This window comes from Alligator mississippiensis, chromosome 8 (assembly GCF_030867095.1).
Source record: "Alligator mississippiensis isolate rAllMis1 chromosome 8, rAllMis1, whole genome shotgun sequence".
Taxonomy (NCBI): Eukaryota; Metazoa; Chordata; order Crocodylia; family Alligatoridae; genus Alligator; species Alligator mississippiensis.
Window position 1 is genome coordinate 17,254,758 of NC_081831.1, and position 27,297 is coordinate 17,282,054.

General features: G+C 41.8%; 1 protein-coding gene across 1 annotated transcript in view; it reads left to right on the top strand.

Moving 5' to 3' along the window:
• TBCD (tubulin folding cofactor D) overlaps window positions 1-27,297 on the top strand; it is a 228,112-nt gene that overhangs the window by 183,923 nt on the left and 16,892 nt on the right. Inside the window, exons 30-35 of the mRNA XM_006268721.4 lie at window positions 876-959; window positions 3,891-4,049; window positions 5,293-5,431; window positions 19,627-19,748; window positions 20,739-20,816; window positions 27,153-27,242. Coding sequence (XP_006268783.2) covers window positions 876-959; window positions 3,891-4,049; window positions 5,293-5,431; window positions 19,627-19,748; window positions 20,739-20,816; window positions 27,153-27,242 — 672 coding nt within the window. The remainder of the gene's footprint in view (window positions 1-875; window positions 960-3,890; window positions 4,050-5,292; window positions 5,432-19,626; window positions 19,749-20,738; window positions 20,817-27,152; window positions 27,243-27,297) is intronic.

Here is a 27,297-nt window from a genome sequence, read left to right on the forward strand (position 1 = left end):
GTGGGGGCTGGAAGAGCAGGCAGGGCCTGGGGAGCCCACAGAGCCCCTAACATGGCATGGAGCAGTGGGAATTGCCCCCCTGCCAGGCAGCAGCCCATTTTTTTTTCAAAATGCTGGGAGCTGGGAGAGTGGATGGGGGATGGGGTCTATGAGATTCGTCTGATTCGGCAGCAGCTGAATCTCTGAATCAGTTTTGGCCAAATAGATTTGGGACACTGATTCGAATCACTGTCCCCCGAATCAGCCAAATCCGAAGCAAATACTAGCTGCTTCGCACAGGCCTAATGTGTACATACAGACATACACTTCATTTTATATATATAGAGAGAGAGGGAGAGAGAGAGATTTTGAGTTCATATTAAAATGGGAAGATGTTGATGTGTAAATTTAAAGGCAACCTAAATATATTTAAGAAGCTGTAGGCACCACTTGGCATTATTATAGCTAATAATCTGTATGAAATTCTGATGTTTATAATTTAGCCATTATGTTCAAATTTCTGGTCATATGTAGTTAGCACATTTTGGAGAGTGGATTTTTTTTCTTATTTTATTTGTGAAAATTAAACATAGGAATTTGCAAAAATATACTTCATGATCTGCCTGAACAGCTCACAGCAGCTATTCATAGATGTAACATAAGCATATATAAAATTTACTAATATTGAACTTTTATAGTGGTTAAAATTTTCATGCTTGAGTGCTTAAAAAATCAGTGAGTGAGTTTATCTTTTCATAACTGAACCTTTTAAAATGTCTAGTAATTTATTTAGGTACCTAATTTCAATACTGAATTTGATTTTTTTATTTTTTTTTTTGAGTGCATGCCTGATCCAATTACATCTGTACATTTATTTAAGTTCTGTATTCCAACAGGGTACGAGAAGCTTCTATGACAAGTCTGATGGAGGTGATGCTTTTGCTGGTACAGAATGATCCCACATTAATTAGTGCCAACATGTGAGTAGTTTGCCTATTTTATATGCCTTTCTTTATGGGTTATATATACTGTTTTATGGGACCTGCAAGGTCCTGAGTATGACTCTACATAAAAATGTTTCCTGTATACTACATATAATGTCTTTTAACTGAGCGTCACAAAGCCTTTTATAGAAATGTATTAAACTTTGGAACACCTTGGTACAGTAGGGAAATAGTAATGCATACGTATATGAGCTGGTCTAAATTTGCTCCCTTTCTTGGGTTTGCTATTATTGTTCACTTAAAAATGCTGTACCCAACTCCTCCCTAATAAACCTTAACCTTTGCTTTTCCTGATCAAGGGTCCTCCTAGAGTATTCCTCTGGAGAGCTACTTTGCTTCTATTCTAGAATTGTCTTTTCCTCAGAGAGCCTCTGACCCTTTTATCTTCCTTGGCTGCTGAGTAGAACTCACCTGCTCAAACATTTGGATGCATCAGGAAAACAGCTTTCGATAACTTTACAGTAGGGCTGTGTGAAACTTCGGTCGCTGATTCAATTCGGCCCAATTTGGCAGCTAAATCTCTGAATCTGAATTGAATCAGCAGACCCTTTAATCTGTCTGAATCGCATCAGAGCCCTCTGAATTGATTCAGAGAGATTCGGAAAGATTCGATGATTCAGACAGAGACACAGCTTCAAATATTTTTTTCTGCATACCTCAAGGTACCAGGCTCATAAATGCTGAGATGGTGGGGAGGATGGAGCATCCCATGGGAGTGCAGGGGGGTGTCCCCAGTGCACTAGGCAGCGGACCAGAAGTACTTCCAGTTCACTTTCAGGTCTGCTGGGGAGCGTGTGGGGGACTCTCCTGCCCCCCGGCTTGGCAACTGGTGCCTCCTGGGTTGGGTGGGCACCCGGGGTCCCCCTGCGGCTGATTGCTGAGCTGGGGATGGTGTGGGGGAGGCTACCCATGCGCTTGACGATGGACCCAGAAGTCCGGGTTTGCCGCTGAGCATGCAGGGGGCCCCCCCATGCTCCTATAGGATGCTCTATCCACCCCACCATCTCAGTGGTCACAAGCCGTGGCTGGAACCTCAAGGTATGTAGAAAACATGTTTAAAGCTGTGTCTATGGCCGAATCGCTGATTCTCCGAATCGGCATTGAATCTTCAGATTTGGGACAGTGATCTGAATCTTCAGATTCTCTGAATCAGCATCGAATCAGGACAGTGATCCAAATCAATGAACTGAATCACTGTGCCCAATTTGGGTCAAATCCAAATCGAATATGGCCCGTTTCGCAACCCCCTGCTTTACAGGTCTTAGAATCTCATTTTATAATAAATTAGAAGAGCACTATCTTCCTAATCCTTGACAGAATGCAGGACTGAATTTGGCTATTTCATTGTTTTGTCTTAGCATTTTTAATAAGGAAATAATCAAAACTATAAACAGAGTTTCTCCAGTGCTCCACATTTTAAATCCTGTTGAACAGAATTTTTATGAATAAAAGAATCTAGATTTCGAAACTGGTTAGTTTTATCTGCATCAGAACCTTTTTAAGAGAGAGAGAGAGAATGTATGTACTCCATTCTGTAAATCTGTATCAGTCAGCTGAATGTGTGCACTGTTTCCCTTCTTATATTAAAAAAAAAGTAGCTATGTGAAGGAAATTTCTGGGTTCTGTGAGAAGTGAATTTTTCTGTTTGAGACTGTTGCAAAGGTAGACTTTTGAATAACACTTAAAAGAATAATTCTGATGGCTTAACAGTGATGACAAAGATCATGTTATGTTTATTAAAATAGTGTGGGTACCCCAATTTAAAGTATAACACAAGTAGTACTTCTCATGTTTAGTACTATTTTTATTTGTCAGGCCCAAAGAGATGCTAGGATTTGTACAACAGAGAAAAACTTGAGAAAAGCTGCCTTGAAAAACTTGAGTCAAGAATTTAGAGGTGTGAGTGAGGCAGCTCAAATACAGCTGAGATTAGAGTATAAGTTATGTTTTATTTGTGTACTCTCCTTGATGTGTGCACCGCCAAGCTTTAGGATGGATATTTGGCCAAGGAGTAAGAATTGGTTCCCTATGTATTTCATTTCTTGCTTGAAAGCACAGTTTTGTTAGGATTACTGATACATTCCATCTGAAGTGACTGAATTTCTTTGGTGATCTTTATGCTGTACGTCCAGTCCATAAAGCACAGGGCAAAGTTTGCTACATAAATGTGAGGTATATGTCAGTATTAATTGCATTGTTTTGCTTGTTTAGACCTACAAGTATTTTATAGATTAATCTTTGGAAAATTGAATATATTCCTAAATACTATATTTAAGCCATGTATCATTTATATTGTTCACTATGAAAGTTGAAGCAAGAACTCTGTTCTATAGTAGAATATCTCAATAGAGTAACAGATAGAAGAATTATATTTTTAACGATTACTGTAAAGAATTTTTGTTTCAGATGTGTAGAGTACCATATTTACTTGCATACCACACATCCCCAAATAAGACATGCACCTTGTTTTGGGAAAGCAGAATGAAGAATTCCTTCCCCCCCGCCCCGTCTTGCTTGCCCTGGCACCAGCTTACTCCAGCTGCATGTAACCAAATCCCCTCATCAGCATCACTGCCCTTCCTCCTGCTGCTCAGTCAACAACAACTGCCAGTTTGGCAGTACCTGTGAGAGTGTTAAACCTGGAGAGATAATTTTGACAAGGGGACTCCATCTCTGCCCCATGTGACCAGGGGTTTTAGCTCTGGGTAAGCGAGCACATCCCTCTTCTACCATTCCAGTGTCCACCTGCTTCCATTTCAGTATGGAAGTTAAGTTCTTCTCAAGACACTCCCTACACATTTTTAATTGTTAATTTTTGAGGCAGTGGTGGTGCATGTGGTGTATGAATACATACAATATTTTTATTTTTGTGATGTGATGGATGTATTCATGTTTTTACATTTGTAGGTGTCAACAAATTATGTGCTGCTTGGCCCAACAATCAGCTGAAAAAATTGATAGATTTCGGGCTCATGCAGGATCTGTGTTCCTCAATCTTTTGCACTTTGACAGCCCTTCAGTTCCACATGTACCTCATCGAGAAGAATTAGAAAGAATATTTCCGAGGTAATCTAGCTCTTTATCTGCTACTTCTAATTTATGAAAGTGGTTTTCTAAGCTAAATCTATCTCCTTCTTGGTCTGTATCAAAATGAAAAAATGCGTAAGAAGGATTGGATTTCCATCTAGTTAAAGAGTTCACAATTGAAAAATGAGTTTTACCAAGGGGATTTTCAGTTGAGAGCTTGATGTAAGTGTAAATAAACAGAAAAATGTATTCAAGGTAATTTGTTTACATTATAATTTTTTTGTCAGAAACCATCATATAATAAACATTGCTAAAAACTCATTACAAATATAGGAATTAGTCCACTGGCCAATTCCAGTATGACAACTTGTTCATCATCTTTTATTCTGACACCCAGTGCCTGCTGCCTCAGGGTAAGGAACCTGCAGTGAGCAGCTATTGGATAATCTGCTCCCAGAGAAAACTTTCTTTTACACTAAATGGAGTATGTGGGATATACACCAACACTGGAGAAGTTGTATTTCTTCCAAACCTCTGTTGATTTTAATATTTTAAAAAAAATTGATTTAGAATAATAAAAAGTATTACTGTTTTTATCTGTAGTTTGGAGCTGGTCTCTCACGACCAAAGGGCATCTTTACACATGCTCCAGGATTGAGGGGGAGGCTTTTTAATTAGAATGGCTCTTGGGAGCTGCTCTGATTAAAACACCACCAGTGTCTTGTGTATTCAGTGTCCTGCTCTTCAAAATGGCGGCAGGAGCACTTTAACTGAAGCTTGTTTGATGAGCTTGAAAGTGCCTCTGCTGCTATTTTGAAATGGCAGGGATGCTGAATACACATGACGCAAGGCTGCTGGAGCACTCTAACAGAATGCTCTAGCAGACTCAATTAATCTAGTCTAAATAGAACATGTCAGAGCAGGTGTCAGGCATGCGTATAGGTGCCCAAACTGTTTTATTATAGTTGCCTCTAAAATTGCACAGTATTACACTAGTTCAGTTTTAGAGCTATTCTAAAGTAGCCTTAAAAGTATGTCCTGATTATCCACTTGGTTGCTTCTTGCTGTCAGGATATATGTGTTATGGGGCAGAACCAATATGGTTTTTGAGATATTTGTTATATATCATGCTGTATTATGCTGTGTAGTTCTGAGACTGTTTCTTCATTTGTTGATGTGTTGGCTTTGAATGGGGATATAATCTAGGACCCTCTGGAGAAATAGTAATAATAATAATAATAAAAATAAAGAGCCCTGTTGTTTTGCTTTTTTCTTTTTATAGGTCAGAGACTATAACGTTAAATTGGAATGCCCCTTCACAAGCCTTCCCTCGAATCACCCAGCTTTTGGGTTTGCCAGCATATCAGTACTATGTGTTGCTGGGTCTCGCAGTGTCTGTTGGTGGGTTAACAGAATCAACGGTAAGATATCAGGACTCCAGCTATCTGTTTGCTAGGAGCATTTATTTCCCCCATGAGTACACAGTGACTGAAAAAAAGTATTTTGTTTCAGTGAACATTGAAGATAGCTTTATACTGAATTCCAATTGCAAGTTTAAAAGCCTATTATTTTATTTATAAAATAGTATTTTCTTGGATTCATGACCAGGCAGGAGACTGCGAACATTTAGGGTATGCCTACACTGACTAGTAGGCTTAACATAAAGCTTGTACACATTGATGGTCTACCCTGAAAACCCCAAGCTTGACTGATAGCAATACAGTCTGACCTTGGCAGCTCATAGTCTGAGGTTGAACCTGCCCTATCTGTAGTCTGTTTAAAACTCAACCAGACCCTGCAGAAGGCAAGCACAGGAAATCCTCCAGCAGCAGTCCCACAACCTCCTTTTCCTGACTTCCTGTCTCTTCTGCCCATAATTGGAGCCAAGTGCAGAACAAGAGTCAGGCAGTCAGCAGACTGGCTCTGCTTTTGAGCCAAGCATGTTTGAAAAGCGTAAGTAGTTTGGTTGTTTCCTGTTTTCTTGCTTATTACTGTCTGCTAGTATGTTTAAGAACAACCTTTTGTTCTGTTTTCAGAATATGGCTTTGAAATGTTAACTCCTCATGACTGTTTTCTTTTCTATGCTTAAAGTTTTTTCCCATTAAATGCTTCTTAAGGGATATGGATATAGGCACAGAGTAGTAGCCTAGTTCTCTTCAACAAGATCAAGGCAGAGGTGTAGAGGAGTTTTTAAAACTACAGGCAAGCTGAACAATCTGTTATATAACCTCATAGTACAGGGGTTTTCAACTTGTTTTAAAACATGTGTACCCTTTCTGTCTCAAAGTTTCAGCTTTATATTGTTTTCTTGTTTTCAATGTTACCAATTATGTGATAGAAGGCAGACTACACTAATTAACATTAAATACATTATTAGTATACGCAGCATCTGGCTGGTAAGTCTGTTGAGGGAGGGAAAGTGGAGGGGGCAGTGGCAGGCACTGCACAGCCAGGGCTGAATGCGTGATGAAGCTGCGAGCGGCTCGTCCAGCAGGGTGTGGGGAAGGGGGGCAGCTCCCACTGCTGCGTGTTGGGGGCTGGGCCAGGCACCTCCGAGAGGGTCTGCAGCCACTCCAGAATTCACTGTAGCCCCCCCAACCCTTCCTCCCAGCACAGCCTGGCTCAGTCCCCCTGCTGGGAACAGCCCGGTGCTGCCCCAGCCCCCAATGCAGCCTGCTCTTGCCCCGAACACAGAACCAGGGGCACATGTCCCCCATGCCCTCCCAGGGTTACATGTAGCAGTGGGAGCCGCCCTCCCCCCTGCACAAGGCTCAGTCCCATGCCTCACCCTGGGTAGCCCTTGCCCCCGCCCTAGCCCCACTCTCTCCCCCACCACTGGGGCCTTGAGTTACTCCCCTCCCTATGCCCCTTCCCGCACAGCAGACTTACCAGCCAGACCCAGCTGCTCTCCATGCTGCTGGGCTGTGCTCCTGGCTGCCTGCATGCTGTGCTGTGGCTGCACACGTGCATGTGGCATTTATCAGCTACATTATCAGCCACATTAGTCAAAAAAAGCTCATTGCCAATGCAGTCGATATTCCTTATGTCGGTGCTGATCCGATACAGGACCAATATATCAATGCACCTCTAATATTTTCTCATTCGTTCTGCATACCCCCTACCACCTTTTTAAGTACCCCTAGGGATACACATACCTGCAGTTGACAACCACTGCCATAGTACATTCAGTTATGTAGCAGTTTAGTGCAGACCACCGTCTTTGATTAAAGTGGTTATCTGAATGACTTTAGAGGGGGCATCTCTGCTGGTTCAGATGGGCAGCAATGTTTTATTTAATTTCTGCTTGTTCACCCAATCTTTTACTGTAGTGGCAAGTACATGTGCTTGCACTCCATTTAGGGCATGAGAGAAACAGACAGGACTGACGTGTCAGGAGGTATAGGTGTTCATTAGTGGATAGGTGAGGCAAAGAAAAGGTTATGGGTTGGAGAATGCCCTCTAGGCAAAATGGGCTGTAGGCTGGAGATCTTGGGATACAAAAGAAAGAGGGAAATGAGATGTTTAGGGGAACATCTCAGCATGAGGTATTCTGTAAAAAAACCTGAGAAACAGGAGAGATTTTTGCCAGATTAGGTTTGACAGTAGACTTTGGTCTTATGTGGATGTCTTTCTAATGTACACGTAATGCACAGATCTATTTTATTAGATAACAGTGTGTGAATGGTTCATAGATTTCATAGACATTAGGGCTGGAAGGGACCTCAGAAGATCATCGAGTCCAGCCCCCTGCCCAAAGGGCAGGAAGTCAGCTGGGGTCACAGGATCCCAGCAAGATAAGCATCCAGTTTGCTCTTGAAGGTGTTCAGTGTAGGAGCTTGAACCACCTCCGGTGGCAGGTTGTTCCAGACCTTGGGGGCTCGGACAGTAAAGGAATTCTTCCTTATGTCCAGCCTGAAACGGTCTTGTAGTAGTTTATGACCATTCGACCTAGTCGTCATCCCTTGGGGCGCTCTGGTGAACAAACGTTCCCCAAGATCCTGGTGGTCACCCCTGATAAACTTATAAGTGACCATCAGATCACCCCTGAGCCTGCACTTTTCCAGGCTAAAGAGCCCCAGGGCTCTCAGCCTGTCATTGTAGGGTCTGCTTCCCTGACCTCTGATCATGCGCATGGCTCTTCTCTGGACTCTCTCAAGCTTCTCCACATCCTTTTTGAATCGTGGAGCCCAAAACTGGACGCAGTACTCCAGCTGCGGCCTCACTAAGGCTGAGTACAAGGGGCGAATGACGTCCTGGGGTTTGCTTGAGAAGCATCTATGGATGCAAGCCAGCGTTTTGGTCGCTTTACTAGCCGCAGCATCGCATTGCAGGCTCATGGTTAGTTAACACTAAACTGAAAAAATGTGCTGCACAACAATATGTAATGCATAATGAAGTATCAGTCTTGAGTGCATCAGAACGGAACCAGGCATAGGTTAGGAACTGGGTGAATCCAGGAACCAGTTGGCCCAGAGATCTGGAAACCCTGGGGTCTCTGTTTGAATGACAGGAGTGCCCTGGAGCCATAGATCCTGGAAGCATATATCAAGGTCCAGACCCTGTGACAGTGAGCCTGGAAATCCAGGGAATACTACTCAAGTTCTGGCTTTGAGGACTTCCATGGTCTCTGCTCCAGAGGTGGGCCCTGAGCCCTAGTTTGACTCTGAGGCTTACAAGGTTTTCAGGCTTCTGGCTTCACAGATGGGAGACTGGAAGCTCTGGCTTTACAGAGTTGTTCTGGAACTAGAAGTCCACACTTCCCATATCACAGTAGCATTCAAGACAACTTTCTGATGGCAAACTTGCCTGTGATTCAGTGAAGGTTCATCAAACTCAAGATGTTTTTGTGACATTTCTGACCAGCTGCAACTCCATCTTTTGTAGGAATGTTGCCCTAAATGCAACTCCTGCTGGTAGAAATATGACAAAATGAAGAAATTATGCTAAAAATGTTCCAACAGTTACACAGCTTATTATCAGAGCTGTTAACTATTCTTCCTGCGTTCCTTTTGTAAGGAGTCTGTGAAAGTAATCTGTCTTCAAAATGCTGTAGGGCATAGGTGAAATTTGCATTTATAATTGCAAGGTTCTGACCCGAAAGCACTTTATTTGAAAGGGTGAGAATATACTCAATTTATCAGAATTTGTCTATGTAAAAGTCAACAGCTAGGAACAGTTTGCATGTGCTCTTATTGCAAGATTTTATTTCTTAGATGATAGTTTTTTAATCGGTGATGAGAACTTAGGGGTGCTGTAGCAGTTCCTTGCAAACAGTTAGGTTACTTGTCCTGCACCACTAGAAGTGAAAAAATAAGCAAAGCAATGCTCTTTTCTCTATCTCCCTATCCTTATTTCCACATGTCTCTAATTAATGTTTGTGTAACGGAGATGAGTTGGATTAATGCTCCAAGCCAGTAGTAAGGAATGAAGAGAAATGGAAAGAGGGTGAGGAAGCAAGGTTTCTTAGCAGATCTCTAGCTTTAAACTGGGGGAGTGAGCTACTCCTCTAATTAGAGCATAAGCTAAAGAGAAGGGGATAGTCCCTTTGAAGCCACCTGTTTGGCTCTTTTTGTTGCTTCTGTAGTTCCACACAGTGAAATAATTGGCAGTAGAGGCTTCTTGAAACCATCACCGCCTGCAATACTGCTAGATATTGCAGATAGGCAGAAAATATATATATAATTTTTACTAACTTAAACAGACTCCCATGTACTCCCAAGACATTACCAAACACAAGCTCTTCCAGCAAGACAGAGCGGCAACGAAGCCTGCCTAGGAAAGTTCCCCACAGGAATTTCACTATTTCTGCTTTATGTGAGACGAGCGCTTCACAGCTCCTTTCCAGGATCTTAGGGGGCAGTGGCTGCACTCAATGGCAAATGACAGCATTTGTAAGGAGTCTGGCTCCTTTCAGTAAGTCAGTCATGAAGGATCTGTTCTTGCCTTGTCAATCTGTTTGTGTTACTTCCAGCTATTGGACTGGCAGTTTGGAGCAATAAGTTTGGGCTCTGGACTGTCTGAGGGCTGGTTTGGATCCCCTCACATCAAGGAATCTGCATCTGGGGGCTTGGTGGGTCATTCAGTCATGTGGGAGGACTTCTGTCTGATTGGATGACTGATACTTTTAACTGGGGAGACTCCAATCCCCCCGCGTATATATATGCAACCATATAATAAAGGAGCCTGGTGGCCAACCGGCGGACCCTGCTGCATAACAGGAAGTGACATACATTCTGTGCAGAGCAGGTTTCATGGGACTGTATAAGGAGGTAGCTCCTCTGCGTTCCTGCAGAAAGGACAATGAGGAGCCCCACTAGGTTTTATCCAGAGCACAGAGGTCTTTTCAACCTTCCTCTCTCATTGCCCTGGGCGGGACAGAGGAGCAGTCAGATGGCTTCAGCAGCAGCTCCTCAGTGTCCCCAGTGGGGTAATTAGTGATACCAAGAGCAGCTCATGTACCAAACAAGTGGCTCCCAGCATCACTTTCAAGGAAGAAGCACAGGCTGTTGTGTGTGGGTGGGTGGGTGGGGGGGGTGTTGGGGTGTCAGAATATCCCTTCCCTCCTTGTATGGAGCAAAGCTTTCACATATGCCCCCCAGCAGCAGTGATAGCAGGTGTGTATCCTGGGACTTCCTACACAAGTAAGAGAGGCTCTTCCTTTCCAGCATTTTTTTGAATGCCAGGGCTGGACCCCCCCTGCAGCAGCAGAAGCAAGGATCACCCCCAGCCCACAACTCCACAGCCCGAGAGTTCCTGGTATCTCAGGTCTGGGGCTGGCAGCGGTAGCAGCAACTGAGCATCTGTTTCTGCAGAACTTAAGTAGCCACCCAGCAAGCACTGTAAAATTCAGAGCAAAGCCAGGCCTCAGTTTTCCCCACAGCAGCAGAAGCAGAGTGTCCCTCACTGCAGGGTGCATGGGACTCCAATTGTCCTTTCAACTCCTGGCCTAAGCTAGGATGTCAAATTCTACAGAACTCCCAGTACCCTCCCATCAGGGCTGTCTGGGGACCTAGCAGGGATGTCATGTATGGGGCAGGAAGCAGTTCTTAGGGTCTCCCCAGCAGCAGCAGATGTGGATTCTGCATCATTAGGGCATCCCTGAAGGTTAATTTATCACGCTGGGAGCTGGTGATAAATTAATCTGGGACAGGAGCCAGGATTTGAGTCCCTCCAGTTTCAGCAGCAGGGTGGCCTTCTCCCAGAGGTCAAGGGCAGCAGTGAAGGTGAAGATGTGGAAGTGGGGTAGGGAGCCAGGCCTCAGATGTCCACAGCAATGAAATTCCATCTTGGTCAGATATGTGAGGTGGCATGGCCATGGTGCTAGGCTTGGGAGGGGTGATGGGTCCCTGACATGGAGGTAGATGGAAAACACTATAAGGAGATGATGTTGAGGCCATGGCAGGAGAGGGGGGCAGGGCACTTGACTGAAGCTAAAGATTTGTGCCTGGGGAGGGTTGATGGAAAAGCCCCAGCAGAAGAGAATATGGTGGGCACCTGTCACTGCAGGGGAAGAGAGGGGACAGGTGGGAAAGGTCAGGGAGGGCAGGAGCAGGAGAGGGAGAGAGAAGAGGAGACAGATATTTTATGCCTTGTTCTCCAGGGCTTCCTGGACAAATGCCCCACGCTGACAGTGCCCAGGAAACCATGCCCCAGTGCCCATCACAGCCCTCGGCAGGTGGGCTGCTGTCAGGCTCCCAATCAGGCTTCAGTTGAGTCCTTTTGGAGTCCACGAATGGGAGGGCTATCATGGCTCCACCATGGCATATGTGCAGAATTGTTTTCCTGAAGGTCCTGTGCGTGCCTGTGTGACCAAAGAATTCCCCCGGCATAGTATCAACATGGCCACCCAGGTGCCTCCACGCTGGTAGCAGGTGTCAGAGACCCAGGTGTCTAACACCAACATGTACAATGAGAGAAAAAGAGGAATGAGGAGACTGTGTCTTGTCTCTTTGGGATTCATGTGAGTTGGAGAGAATAGTCTGTGTGTGTAGGCCATCACAGGCATGGAAACAGCCTCAGCATCATTGCCAAAGGATCATGAAATATCTTACAGGGCAGACAAGCAACACATGGGCCCCGTCCCAAAGAGCAAGTCCTGCAAGAGGTCCTGCAGGGGCAAACTCACCATAGGGACAGGGTAGTGTTAAGAGGACAGGGGTCCTGAGTTCCTTCCTTTCCAGGCCCTGTGGGTAGCTTTGAAACTCCATTCTCCTCTCTGAGAGCTCTCTTTAGCCATCCTTGAAGACACATTTTTCTTTCTCATTCAAGTCCCCTCAGCTTAAGTCATCTCCAGGAATAGGCTGGACCCAGGGAACCTGTTTCTCTTGAGGCTCCTGTTTTGAGCCCCATCTGTGGGGCACTTGAAAGCATTTCCCTTGGTGAATATGAATTGTGTTTAGGGCTTGCTTCAGGCTAGAACCCTTTAGAGTTCACTGCCATTTTAACCCACAAGGTTGGCATCACAAGGGTCTTGCTCCGAGGCAGGGCTGAGAGCTCCCATGATTCATCCATAAGGTGTTTATAGTCTATGAACAAATCGGCAAAACTGCAGTTTTGGTATTGACGCCTTTTTTGGGAGTCTATTTCCACCTGTGGCAGAGTAGACTTGTTGCACTCGCGTACCTCTTCGAAATACAATGGAGGTAGGAGAAGGCCCCCTACATTTTAACCTGTCAGCTTAGCGATTTGGCCCTTGCTTAGGGAGCAGGAGAAGCAGGTTATAACCCTCGTCCCTGCCTCATCCAAAGTGCCCTAACCACAGATTGGCATTAACTAAAGTACTCCCCAGCCTTCCCCTTGAAGCTGGGCCCCTGGGCAGCTGAGAAAGGGAGATGTGTGGGGCGTAAGGAGAACAAGTGGAAAGGTGTTGGGCTCAGTGAGATCGATGCTGCTCTAAAAGGGAGGAAGGGACTTCTGCATTCTAGCCTGGGCCTTTGCTCCCAGTGTGGCAGAAACGATATCCCGGTGCTGTTCCTCTACTTTACCCAATGAATAGTAAATGGAAAATGCAGTGGGCCAGCTTTCAGCACAGGGCTAGAGATTCTTGTGTAGTATAGGAACTTTTTCTTAATCCTAGGGCTTGATAAGTCTTCAGCTCCAGTATTGAAACACCAGTCCCAGTAACAATCATAGACTGTATAGTCAAAATTCTCATTTACTACTTCCCAGGACTGAGGATCACAGGTTTCCACCAGTGGGAGAAAAATGGTCTTGTCAGGAGCAAATTCTCAGCTGACAGGAACATTTACCAAGCCTTGCCTTGGAAATTTCCATATGACAGAGCAGACACAGAGGAGAAGCATTTATTCTTCCTCAGAATAATGCACTGATACTGTATGAGTGAATTTTATGTGGGAGGAGGAAGGGCCAGGTGCAAGTCCAAAAAGGGTTAATAGCGTTAATTAGAGAGAAGGGTAGAGATAATTAAAGATCCTGGAGAGAAAAGGCTACCTGATGCATATAGATCTTCTTCAGGGAGCACTAATCAGTTTTTGGGTCAGACAACAATCAAACTTAATTTCTCTTAAATCTCTTTCTAGACAATCTCCTAGATTTATTTCGTAACATTTTCCATGCTTCAGTTTTGAGTTAGAATTGTTTATCCAAGAGAATTCCTTTATACCGTGGCACGTGACAGCATGTAGGTAGGGGTAACAAAGCTTCAGTTAGACTTTCAGGAAATTATTTGTGAGCACAAGTTGCGGAGTGTCTTGAGAGGAAAAGAAATGGGCTTTGTGTTTCTTGTGTTTTAATAACTCCTTGTTTATATTTGTGGGGGGAGGCAGGTGTTGTCTGTTTTGGTTGTGAGATTTTTACTCCTTTTCCAAAGAGCTATTTACTATTATGTGGAGTTAAATTAGGATTGCAGAGAGTTTCTATTCTCTGGCGGTAGCAGTAATGAGTGCCAACAAAATGCACTATCTACATGTAACCTCTGTCATGTGGAAAAGACAATTACAGGTTTGGGGTTGTTTGTTTATTTTTGTTTTTGATGTTTCTATTTTTTTTATAAAGAGTTTGGCTTTGAAGGGTGGTGCTGAGTGCATGTCTTGCTTAGAAATGTTTTGGTAACAGCTGAAAGAATTTTTGTCTGAGCATTTTAAGTAATCTGGAAAAACAGAAGATGTCATTTCCTTTGGGGTTTGGGCTTTGGCATTCTTCAGCATGCCTTTGGTTCAAAGGATATTTTCTTTGTATAAAAGAATCTTCTAACTGTATAGCTGGCTTATGATGATGCATCTCTCTTATAGCTACATAAAAGAAATCTCCCCAGTACACAGGTTCTTGTGTATAAAATGGTGCTCTCTCTACAGTTTACTAGAGCTGCTGTAGTTTCAAGCAAATTGTTTGACGTAGTTTCATGTTATATTGGATTTCTTCAGCCTAAACAAAACATAAAGTGGGAAATAATAAGATTTTAGTGGTAGAACCTTTTCTGAGATACTGTTTTGAAAGACTGCTAGTTTTCCCTGGACTATAAACCAGTTTCAGTGTTGGGTTGAAATACTGTCATGAAATGTGTGGAGTAGTCACTACCAGATATGTGGTTTATTGATGAAGGCACTGGCTGATGAGTCAGCTGGCAAAATGTACAAACATCTCTCTACCCCAGTTTTGTGTGTCTGTTCTCTGTGCATGGAATTTATAATCTGTAGTTGTCACCTTTTTCTAAGTGTACTCCTATGATTCCAGGTATGGTAGTAACTTTTCACGATCCCTTGTAGAAACTACTGACTTTTGAGGGATTGTATGTTGATCTTATTAAATTACAAGAATGTATCTTATCAAATTGCAAGAATGTATCCTAACCTAGCTAACTGGAAAGTGAGGAAATATGGTTCTAGAATATCTAATGAAGCTGCCTGATGATCATGCAGCATCTAATCAGAATAGAAGCCTTTACATATGCATGTAGTTGCATTGGCTTAGTGAATTTTATAGGATGGGGCCCATGGTCCTATGTCCCAAATACACAAGTTTTCCAGCAGAATTCATTTGAGAGTAATTTTTGGCCCATTTTAAAAGCAAGTATTGTGAATAATCATGCTTTATGTACAATGTTACCGACTTAAAAAGGGTCGTTTGTCTTCAAAGAACAGGAGTATTAAAAGAAGTATTATGAGCAGAATCAGGCAGACATGGTCTTACTTGTGCTAAAAACTAGACTTTAAATTTTTTTGGGGTTTAAGAAAAACACCGTATTGCCACTTAAGTATATTAAATGTGTCAGGATTTGAAATGAACCAGAAACAGTGCTGTTTATTGAGCATAACATGCTCTTAATGTATATTGCATCTTTTTTTCTTGCACATGTGCAAGAATGCTCTTATTTTGTGAATAGGTCTTTTATGTGTACAGTGAAATATACCATGTGTGTATCAATAGTTGTGTGAAAACATTGAACAATTATGGCAACTGTAAAAGCTTCACTTTTATTTTTAGTTGTTTTTAGTAGTGGTCCATACAGGTTCCTTTTTGGTATGTGGATTTTCATTTATGCACATATGAGCAAGACAAGATTCTTCTTGGCCAACAGTGTTCATTACAGCTACTCCCCTTATGTCCTTGTGCTTTTTCTTTCTCCCGACTGAGGGTGTAAAGGATGGAGTAGACGCAGCTGCCACTCTTTCCCTTCTTACTGTCCTTGACAGTGAGATGGAACTTCTGCAGTGCCTGATGTTTTCTCTGTGTATTTTGCTCGTATTCATTAGGGCTGTGCAAAGCTACAGTTGCTGATTCGATTTGGAGGAGATTTGGCCCGATTCGGCAGTCAAATCTCCAAATCCAGTCAGGAGACCCATTAATCTCTCCAAATTGAATTGGAAGCCTCTGATTCGATTTGGAGAGATTTGACAATTTGGACATAGATACAGCTTTATATGTTTTTTTCTACATACCTCAAGGTACCAGGCAGCTCGTGAATGCTGAGATGGTAGGGCGGATGCAGCGTCCCACAGGAGCGCAGGGGGGTCCCCAGCATGCTTGGCGGCGGACCTGGAAGCAGACCCCAATTAAAGTCCCCAGCCTGAGCTGTAGCTAACACGCAGTGCCTCAGGGGAGTCTTAAAAACATCCTGACATGTATAGCAGAAAAAGGGGGTGGGGGAGTGGGCCAGGAGCAGCCAGCAAGGCTAGAAGCGTGGGAAATGTCCGTGATAGATCATAGGCATAGCTACGCCTAGATCATGCCAGACCAGTGGCTGTCCAACCTCTTCTTGAACACCTCCAGTGATGAAGAAGTATTCCATTGCCTCATAGCGAAGAAGTTTTTCCAGATATCCAATCTAAATTTACTTCGCTGCAACTTCAAGCCACTGGTCTGCATCCTTCTCTCTGCAGCAAGAGAGTAAAGGTCCTTTCCCTTTTCCTTATGGCAGCCCTTCAGGTACTTGCACACTGTTATCTTGTCCCCTCTTTAAGCATCTTTTTCACAAGCTGAACATGCCTAGCTCCTTCAGCCTTGTATGACTTGCCTTCCAAGCCCTTGATCATCTTTGTTGGTCACCTCTGGACCCTCTCTAACTTCTCCATGTCCTTTTTAAAATGTGGAGCCCAGCACTGCACACAGTACTCCCGATGAGGCCTAACTAGTGCCAAGTAGGGAGGCACTATCACCTCCTATGTCTTGCACCTAATGCTTCTATTGATGCAGCCCAAAACTGCATTCACATTTTGTGTGGCTGCATCACACTGCAGACTTATTGAGTCTGTGGTCTACCAAGACTCCCAAGCCCTTTTCCATAAAGCTGCCGTCCAGCCAGGTGTTCTCCATTTTGTATTTATGTTTCTGATTATTCCTCCCAAGGAGTAGCATCTTGCATTGGTCTGCACTGAACTTTATCCTGTTAGCTCTAGCCCAACTTTCCAACCTTCAACATGTTCACAATCCTTCCCAGTTTCATGTCACCCACAAACTTGCTTTGGAAGCTTCCTATGCCAGCAACCAAATACTAAACACATTGAATAGTACCTGGCCGAGGACAGACTCCACTTGAAACCTCCTGTGATTCTGACATGGATCCATTAATAATTATCCTTTGCTTGTGGCTATTGACCCAGTTATCTATCTGCCTTGTAGTAGTTTTATCCAGCCCACACTTCTCCAATTTATTTATGAGAAGGTCATTTGGGACCTTGTCAAAAGTCTTGCTGAAGTCCAGATACACTATAACCATGGCATTCCCTTCATCCACCCAAGTTATTACTTTGTCAAAGAAGGAGATCAGGTTTGTCTGGCACAATTTGTTTTTCATAATCCATGCTAGCTGCTTGCAGTCAGCCCTTCCTCCATCAGATGCTTGCAGATGGCTTTAGGATATGCTCCACTAAATTTCCACATATTGAGCTGAGGCTAACTAGTCTGTAGTTCTGTGGGGAAGGAGTCCATGGCCTTGTGGCATAGGTGCACACTATGCCCTACGTGGGTCTGATCAGACCCTACAGCAGCACGGGGAGCTGGCTCGCAGAGCTCTGCAGGCCAGATCCAGCCCCCGGCCCCTGTGTTTGACAAAACTGTCTCATGGGAACTTTGAGATGCTCTGTCCCCAGGAATTCTATTACCTGTTCTCTTTCCCTGCTGCTGGGGAATCCTCTTTTAGGTTTGCGAAACAAGTGAGTGATGGCTAGGCCTGCTCATGCCTTTGTTTTCAGATGGAAGGGCTTGGATATAAACTCTTCGGATAGTGCTGGCCAAACCAAATTTGTCCTTGCTCTGGTAGGGTATACTTGCATTGAAAGTGGAATCAGTGTGGTCATGATAAGGTAAATAAGTCTTCTTCATTGCCATAAGAATATGTTGTGTTAAGAATGTTTGCTTAAGTTCTATAGGTAATCGTGCTGAACTTTATTAGAAACTTGAATCATTGTCTGCTCAAAGGCTCCAATCTAAATTAAGGTGCTCAGCAATGTACAAACAATAAGATGGTCGCTGTTTCTAGGAGTTTGCTGTCTAAATAATGACGAACAAACGTAGAATGCAATGGTGAAGAACAGTTTGGGGTCAGAAGAAACTAAGTAATGGAAGTTGTGGAAGAGTAATAGAAGTTGTACATATTTTAGTTCAGTGTACAATTTTACACTTAAGTTTTGGGTTTGTATATTGTAAACTCTTACAGAGCCTGTCCCCTTTGTGACTTTTGCATTATTTCATTAGTTGGGGAGATGGTGTCTTCAGTACGCACATTCTTCTGCCATCCTCCTTTCTAGTCATTGCTTTTGTATGTATTACAGTTTAGTTAATTTATTCAAATGCTGGATACTCTGTTTACTGCTGTCTTTTAATGACATTTCTGTGCAACCCTTCTGTTAAATTTTTGAATCTAAAAAAAAAAAATCTGTGGATTTGGCTGTCTTGAAAACAGGGCAGTAATCTGAGACGGCTAGAAGTTAGTCTAAATATGTTAGGAATGTAGCAGAAAAAAACTACATGGTTAGACACGTGCCTTAGGAAATATTTCCATGAGACTTCACAGATTTCTTCGTGTCAGCCCCCTTCTGTTTTGAATTCATCTGTGCTACTGACACCTAAATAAATACACATTTGCACTATTTGAATCACAAAAATACAAAAGGCAAAATGCTTATTTTTTATTGTGCTTAAAGGGAACTGTTTGGAACTGTGGGTAGAGTCTATCCTTTAAAAAGTTAATGGAATTATTTCTTTAACATATAATAACAGAATAGCTGATCATGTGCTGAATTTTTTCAATAAGTGCATTTCCCTTTACAGCTTTTTAAATACCAGACATAAAGGCATCCAAATATAAGCATGCAGTGCCTTGTTTACTACATGAAGAACCATCTTAAATTATTTTTAACATCTGAAAGAACTGTATTTACTGAGTTCAGTTCAAAATGTCTTTAAGTAGAATAGAATTTTGCAAATGTACAAGCATAGATATTATTGAGGCATATTGGTTTTGAAGCACAGCACAGATCAATAGCTATCATTGATATATTTGATTTTGCATTTGAATTAATGAAGAGAGATACCTACTTGTACAAACTTGTTAATGCCTCACTGTGCTTCCTCCAATCTGGTGTATACTAACGTTAAACCAGCATACACTGCCTAGTGTTTTGGATGTACAGGTAAAATAACTTTTTTAAAGGCACAATAGAAAAATGTTATATATGTGGTTGCTGAAGCCTTTGAAAAATGCTCCTGTGCTTGATAAATCTGGTTCGTATCCTCCAGAACTCTTAATTTCAGTGTGGGCTACCTAGTACACAAGGACTTAGCTAGCGTTCTGACTCAAAATCAGCAAAATACTGAAGCAAAGAGGCATAGTAATAGTTTTCCTAGGTTGTTTTATTTTAAAAGAAGCAAATTAATGAATCTAGTCTTTAATCCAGTCTTTTTTTTCCTTATAATTTATTTTACTCTAAAACTTGATCTAGGAAATGCAATACATGGATAAAAAAAGTAATGGCTAGTGATAGTGAATCAGTATGCTTACTTACTGTTTCTCTTTAGAAGTATATCTGATGGTCCAGAAGTGCAGCTAATGTAGCGAAGTTCTTGCATAGGTCATGAATGTTTATATTTAAAAAAAAATTCCAGTCACAGCCAGGTTTATTCTACAAAGTGCTTCATTTCAGATGTTCTGTTGTTATAGGTTCGGTACTCTGCACAGAGCCTGTTTGACTATATGAAGAAAATCCAAAATGATCTGGGTGCCATGAATAGCTTTTGTGAGACATTACTAAAAGTTTTTGAAGATAACCTGCTGAATGACAGGTAATCCTTCTCTTTCATAAAATACTAATAGACGAATACATACTGAGGAGGTTAGTATACTTTCTTAATGTGCCCAATAACAGTATGAAATCACCAGTATTTTGTATACATTTTGTATACATTTATTTTGATACATCCTAGAATTTTGAAAATGGCCTCAACAAGTCCCAGAAAAGACAGAGTTCTGGAAGGCAGTTTTGTGTTAAAAAGGAAGCATGTACTTTATTGTAGCATCGAACTTAAAATGAACTGCAATATTTTCATGTAGTGTGACATTTGGACAATTAGATACTTATGTGCACTTTCATTGTGTTTTTTGTTTAGGAAGAGTTTCTTTAGGAATATGCAAAGTGTAACTGTCGTAGAAAAACGCATGGTTTTGTTGAAAGACCAGATATGTTATATAGCAAGACTCATTCACCTAAGCTTCACTTATGAAACTTATGCAAGGTCTGGAGTTAAGGTTGTGGGTATTTTGTTGTGATGTTTGGGGGACTATTTTCTATTCATGTTTAGCAGGATTTTCAGTCTTCTTTTTTGTTAACTCAGCTGTTGTAGCTGAGAATCTCCATAGCTGTTTTGGCTGCCATGCCACCTGCTCAGCCTCATTTTGTGCTTAATCTAAGTGAAAAGCGTTTGCAACTTTTAATAAACTTAGTGAAGTACATTATTCAGATTTTTTTAAAATTATCCTACACTTTTTAATTGTATTCCCAGGTCCCCACAAGCTTACACCCATCCTGGCTATTGACAAGTTTCTTTCCTTTGGCTGCAACAGAATGTCTCTCTCTCCGCCAACTAGAATGATTTAGCCAACTTAGAGGAGTTACCCAGCAACCTTTCCCAGTGGGTGGGGTAGAATTTTAATTGAAATGGATGTATGTAGATAGCAGGTCTCTCTCCCCTCCCCCTCACTTGCTTTCAATAAAAATGAGCGTATACATGACATCTGCCAAGAAATGTATTTGTTGTGTGCATTTTTTTATTTAGGGTTTCTGTACCTCTGTTGAAGATGCTGGATCAAATGCTGGCCAATGGTTGCTTTGATATTTTCACCACTGAAGAAAAGTAAGTGTTAATTATTCTCTTTGGAAATTCCTGTCTTATATTGGATGACGTGAGAGGGGAAAGCTTGCGCAGGAACTGATTTCATTGTTAGCGTTACTGATGAGAGCACTCTTTCTAATTCAGTAATTTAGTGGCACTGTTTTTAGGATCAAAATTTGATCATCCATTCCTTGTCCATTGTCTTTTCTTTTAAGATCTCTCCTGCTGTTGAAAAAATACTTGCAAACACTGCATTACAGTTGCTGGGAGCTTTTTTTTCTTGCACAAAATGCTAGATGCTTGTTTAAAAATTTCAGTAAACAAACCAGGGTACATATAGTGGGAGTGCAGAGAGTCTGAGAGCGCTGCCTGACACTGAGATGCACACTACTCTGTATGGTAGGTAAAGTTATCATTTTGTTTGAATTTCCCTGAAGTTTATTGGGACAGCTCTCAAGGAAGGTTTTCTCTTTCTCAGTGCAGCAGTTGGCTCTTTCAGGGCTTTATGACCAAAAAATGACACAGGTTCATATTTTCACTTAAAAAAGGTAAGGCCATGCTAGACTGTAGTATTGCTGAGAGTTTGTACATATTTAACTAGCTTTCTAAATACATATTTAGGGAAATAAATATATATTTTACCATGCAGTATACATTTTGCACAATCTTCCTATTGTGACACCCCAAAATAACATTCCCCAGATGACCTGTCAGTCTTAAAATCCTACAGCTTTTGTTTTAAGTGAGTAGCCTCCAAGAAGTCTGTAACACTTTTTTTTTTTTGAGAAAACAACAACAGAATAAGGTTCCCACAGTTCCATGGCCAGTTAAATATTCTGGTAGAAGGATGTTAGGAATGGACAAACATGAATTATGGCCTTGTAATAACAGAATTTCAGAGCAGTATATTTTCATTTTAGTAAAATTAAAATGTGTTTATGCTGAAATCAGACATACGAAGTATCTTAGCACAAGTGCAGATAGATGACAGAATTGTAAAGCACTTAGGGCACGGTGTGCAGTTTTTTACTAGATTTGAAATACATTTTTTAATTGGGCCTATAATTTTAAAATTGAGCACAGGGGATACACTATAATAGTTTGTAATAGCCTGAAAGTGTTAATTGAGTCCATCAGTACTTGTAATCATATGCATAGGTATGCTTTTTCAAAGTAGTAACACTCTCTGGCTCATAGAACATTTAATTAATTAAAATAATGATGAAATGAATAATTAAATATTACTTGGGCCAGAAAGTGTGTGTGCGCGACTAGTTTAGTAGTTAGCACTTTCACTGGAGATCTACAACGCTCCAATCTTAGCTCCATTGAAGATTCAAAGCTTGAGAGGCACTCTCACTTCAGGAGATCCTGTAACATAATGGTTAAGGTACTTTGTTGGAGGTCCATATGGGTTTGAGTCCTCTCAGGAAAAGGAGGAATTTAAACCCACATCTCCCACATGGTTAATTTAATATCTTAAAGTAATCATTTGCACAGCCCTAGGTTATCATCCTTGAGTTGGGGAACAGAAACGAATGAAGCATTTAGGAAGTTTCCTTGAGAATGTGCTAATGAAGATTTCATTTACTGGGGAAGATGCTAGATGGGTGAATTTGGTTCTGTTTGTGTTGCTGCATGTCACAGTAATTCAGTAACTTGTATATATAATACACCAAGGTAAACTTTATGCACGAAGGTAAACTTAAGCACTTTGTTGTTTTGGGAAAATCTTGAAAGGCAATTAAGTACTGACCGTCTCACCGGTGCCTGCCAGACTGCAGTTGGATGAAGTCCATTGCTTTTTGTGTGAGAGAATATGGGAGAGTGTAACTGGTGGACCAGACTTTTTTCAGCAGGACTACTTGTATGCTCCTTCATCCAAAGAAGTGTGCCAAAAAGGATGTGAAAGTACAATGCAGAATAGGTTAGACTGAAATGGAGACACACTACCCTGTATCATGCAGCTTTCAATCTCAAAGCTGCACTGTATATACAAAGTGTGGCTAGAATGGAGGGAAGAGGAAGGAAATGTTTTTTTTCTCACTTTTAATAGGTCAATGTATGCATCCAACTTAAATCAGAAAAAAGATTTATACTGTTTATTCAGTATTTAATATGACCAATGTCCAAATGCTTCAGCTATGCAGTACATCTTGCCTTAGTGGTTAGGAGAAGGAAAATTAGCATGGTTTGTTTCTGTTTTTCCTAGTCTGCTCATCTAAACCTTAGCAAGATGACTTTTGATTTAGCACGTGTAATTGTGCTGCCACTGGCTGCTTGGCCTTCAGTAATCTATGGTTAAATTAGAAAAAACAACAAATGAATCTTTGCAGGTGCCTATTTCAGGGAGGGGGTTGATTAAAAAATGATTTTTTACTATACCAGACCTTTTTTCTAGCAGTATCTACAAAAAGATATCTATAGCAGGTACATAACCAGTAAATTATACTGGAATTGTTATTTATTGGTACATTTAAATAAAATTAATGGCTGTTGGATAAATGGTAGTAGGAAATAAATACTTGATAGTAACCTGAATTGCCACTGGATGTCACTCTTGTTTCAAAGGAGCATAGCTTGGAGTGCATTTTCCTGCCTGTTCACAAGATTGACCCTAAAGCTCGGTTTGGAAAGAGCAGTCAGTCTCATGCTTCTTTGAGATCTCTCCAAAGGATTTTTAGTGCTTGTAAAACTTGCTGTGCTAACAATGCCGGCTGGAAGAGAAATACGTCACTAGCAGTTTTTGCAACACTGCTCTGCCAGTGTGCTTCGGGCCTGACTATTTGTTACCTCAAAGATGGAGAATGGTCTTTAGTCGCTATGACTTATTCAAGTCCTTTGCGACTTGACTGAATCTGCCAGTGCGGAGGCTGATTGAGGTGCATGCTTACCAGCCAGGAACTGGAATGATCCGCCAGTTTTGATTTAGTTCAGGGCTGTCCAACTTCTAAGCAGCTGGGGGACGCAGATGGCCGCATGAACGGGGCCATGCACCAATGTGGGACACAGGCCTTGGGATGCATGCCATGCAGATGTTCCTCCATTCCCCCCACCCCCGTCTCCCTTCCCCCAACATTGCACCATGCATCTGTATGGCCCCTGTCTCACCCTCAGCTTCCAGCAACCTGCCATGCTATACCACCACCCCTGTGTGGCAGGTGCACAAAGCAGAAGCTGGAGGAAGGAGGAGGAACTTGGAGACTGGTTGCTGTTGCAGGCTGATCAGTGTAGGGAGCAGCAGCCAGGCAGGAGTTCAGGGGCCACACCTTTGACCCTTCACAGGCCCTGTGGGCTGCCAGTTGGACGGCTCTGACCTGGTTGACCAAATGGCTACTCGTAACAGCTTTTTTCCATTGCTCTTGTGCGTTACTGAGGTTAAAAGTTCTGCCTTCTCATGAGGCTTCCCTTTTCTCTGCAGTAGCTTTCTCAGAGATGTTTAGCTTAATTTAAGTTGAGAAACTGTTTGTATCTGTATTCTCCTGGACTCTTCACAAGCCCTCTGTGCCCCAGATAATAGTAGCTATCTGGCTATTATTGTTCAGAAAGGGTGGCAGAGACCAGAGCACAATTGACCAATAGAGGCTGTTGTTTTAAAGTCCATTCTAGCCTAAGTACTGTTTGCTGGGGTTTCCAAGATATCCACTGAAGACTGGTCCAGTAAGTTGCCCATCACCACCTTGCAAAGACCATCCCGTTGTAGTCGGTGAGCAAACCCTCACCAGAGGGGTTTGCAGTCTCTCAACAGCCTGTTAAAATCTTCCATTTCTGGACCTCATGGGGTTAAAGTGTTCTAACTTGTAGTTCTAATATATGAATAGAAAGTCTAACATTTGAAGCAAAGTGTTTAATTTATCATTCTACTGACATACAGTACACTTGGCAACATAATACAATGCAAATAGTATCTGTGTAGTCATCTATTAGGCATAATGGTTTGCTGAAGGTTTTATAAACTGCCTTAAAGATGGCACGTGTCATTACTGATCTTGAACAAGTGGCTTTTATATTTTCCATACTACTGTTGATTCCTTTAAGTAGTGGTAATTCCATTCCTAAATTGAGCCTAAACTGAAAAGGGCACAGCATGGCTGTCCTCTGATTTCAAGACCACCTCAAGTAATGTCATGATTGATCTAATTGAAATTCAGTTCACCTTAAAAAAACACATTCTTTTGCAGGAACACGTGTGCCCATTACATAATATAAAGACTTTAGACTGATCCCTTTTCCCCAGATACTGACTCTATTTCTGCTGGAGCTGTGCCTACACAGGAGAAGGAATTTTCTCAATTTCCTTTAAAGAGGCCAAGCTATTTGAGTCATTTGAGATCACACATAGGTTAGGTTTAGTTATTACAAATGTGAAATTGGCAGATGACAGAAAGGAAAGTGGGCCTGTTTTAAACGCAAAATACTGCACATAAGGTTACATGTGCTAAATTTTTTCCAGATGCTCTGTTCCAATTGGTCTCTTTGTTGCTGTGTTTTTCAGCAGTGTTCATATTGTCGAATCAATTTAAAATCTCACCTAATTTACCATATTGCTGTTGTCCTGTGCTGAAGGGCAGGCTTGCAGGTACTGTAATTAATCTTTTGTAAACTTCAGCCAGTTTGTGAAACAGCCTTGTATAATTGTGAAAAAAATTACCAGCTCAGTGGCTAAAAACACCCGGCCTTAACATTAAACAGCATTCTGCATGCAGTTTCTGTCTAACACCTACCTAGAGAAAGATCTGTTTTTGGACACACACAAGTCCACAGATTCATGCATGCAAACACATACCATCCCCGCCAGCGTTCCACATACACATGCTTCCCACTACTCTCTCGTTCTTCTCAGGGTTGGAGTAATGCTGAGACAAGTGTAGAGAACTTGTCACTACATCTTCTGATATGGATATCATGGCCAGTTCAGTGTAAATGATGCCAGTACTCTAATGCCTCTTTCTTAAAATAGTCTAAAGCAGGGGTTAGCAACCTATGGCCCATGGACTGAATCTGACCCATGAAGAAAGTGGATCTAGCCCATAGCAGCATGCTGAAGTCCAGGCCTCAGAGGAGGCATCCCTAAGGTCCTACCATCTGCCTTGTTCCATCTATTCTTTCTGCAGCATCTCCTAATCATGCTGCCCCACCACCTTGTTCTGTTCTTACAGCCTTGTTGAATTTAACCCTTTCTATTGCTATCGGCCACTTGAATTGATGGCAAGGGCAAAGCATAGGCAACTTTCGCGCTCTAGCGGGCAGAGATTTGTGGCCTGCAGCAGGGTTCTGGGTTACAAGTGGCAGCCTGTGGCGGCAAAAGATTGCTGACCCCTGATCTAATGCATATTGAAGCCTATTGAATGGAAATGTATGTAAAGACAGATGCATGAATTCTTAATAAACTTCTTGCCATTCTTACAATCTCTGCATTGTTGCAAAATGGTTACTTTGAGTCAGGTTACACTACATCTTATTTGATGTTTGTTTGTTTCCACAGCTTAAAATCATAGTGGTAGAAATACAATTCTGGATTTTTGCTCTGTTTTTTTCACTTACAGCATTTATGACATGCCAAATAATTTTGCTTGCTTTTTGTATTAGATGCCTGAGAGTATTGATCAAAAGATTAAATGAAATGTTGTGCAGATATATGAATATAATCAAAGCGCCCATGAGATGAGAAAAAAGGAGGGAATATTAAATAGTTCTGTTTGTTTGTATGAGTGTCTGAGAAAAAGCTGTCGCAACCATATTTCCCACATTGTGCAAACTGACTAAATATATTTCAAGAAGGCTTCAAACTGTTACTCTTAGCAGTAAAGCTTTGGAGAACTGCCATCTCTATTTTGTTCAGAATCAGTAAAAGAATGTAGGCAAACAAACTATAGACTGTAAATTTATTTGAAAACATACGATGACTAGGGACTAGATGCTGCAGAAATGCTTGAAACACTTGCATTCTTATTTGGGTATAGAATATTTTTTTACTTCTGCTTTGTCAATTCTGATCCATCCAAGGTTGATAGTAACCACAACGTATAGCCTCTAATTAGTTGGAATAGCTGGAATGAGTTCAGTTATATATTGTTCAACCCCCCTGAAGACAGATACCCACAGAGAGGTCAGTGACTAAACAAAAAGGAAGGCTGAAATATGTTCTTATCTTTATAGAAGGCCCTTCAAGAACAGGGATAAGCCACAATGGGGAAAACTTGCACTGTTCTTAATTGTGCTGTACCCCACTTGTGAGTATTTGTGGCACCTCTCCTGACCACTAAATCCATTTAGAAGTAGGTTTAAACAGTGTCAATCAAGAGTTCTGTTTTGCCTTTCACAAGTTAATAACTAAAATCCTTTTAAAATTTCCAGCCATCCATTTTCAATGAAGTTACTTATGCTTTGTAAAGAAGAGATCAAGAAATCCAAAGATATCCAAAAACTTCGTTCCAGCATTGCAGTGTGAGTCCATAAAAACCCCCTGTTTTGTTTAACTGCAGGAAGTGGAGAAAGGCTC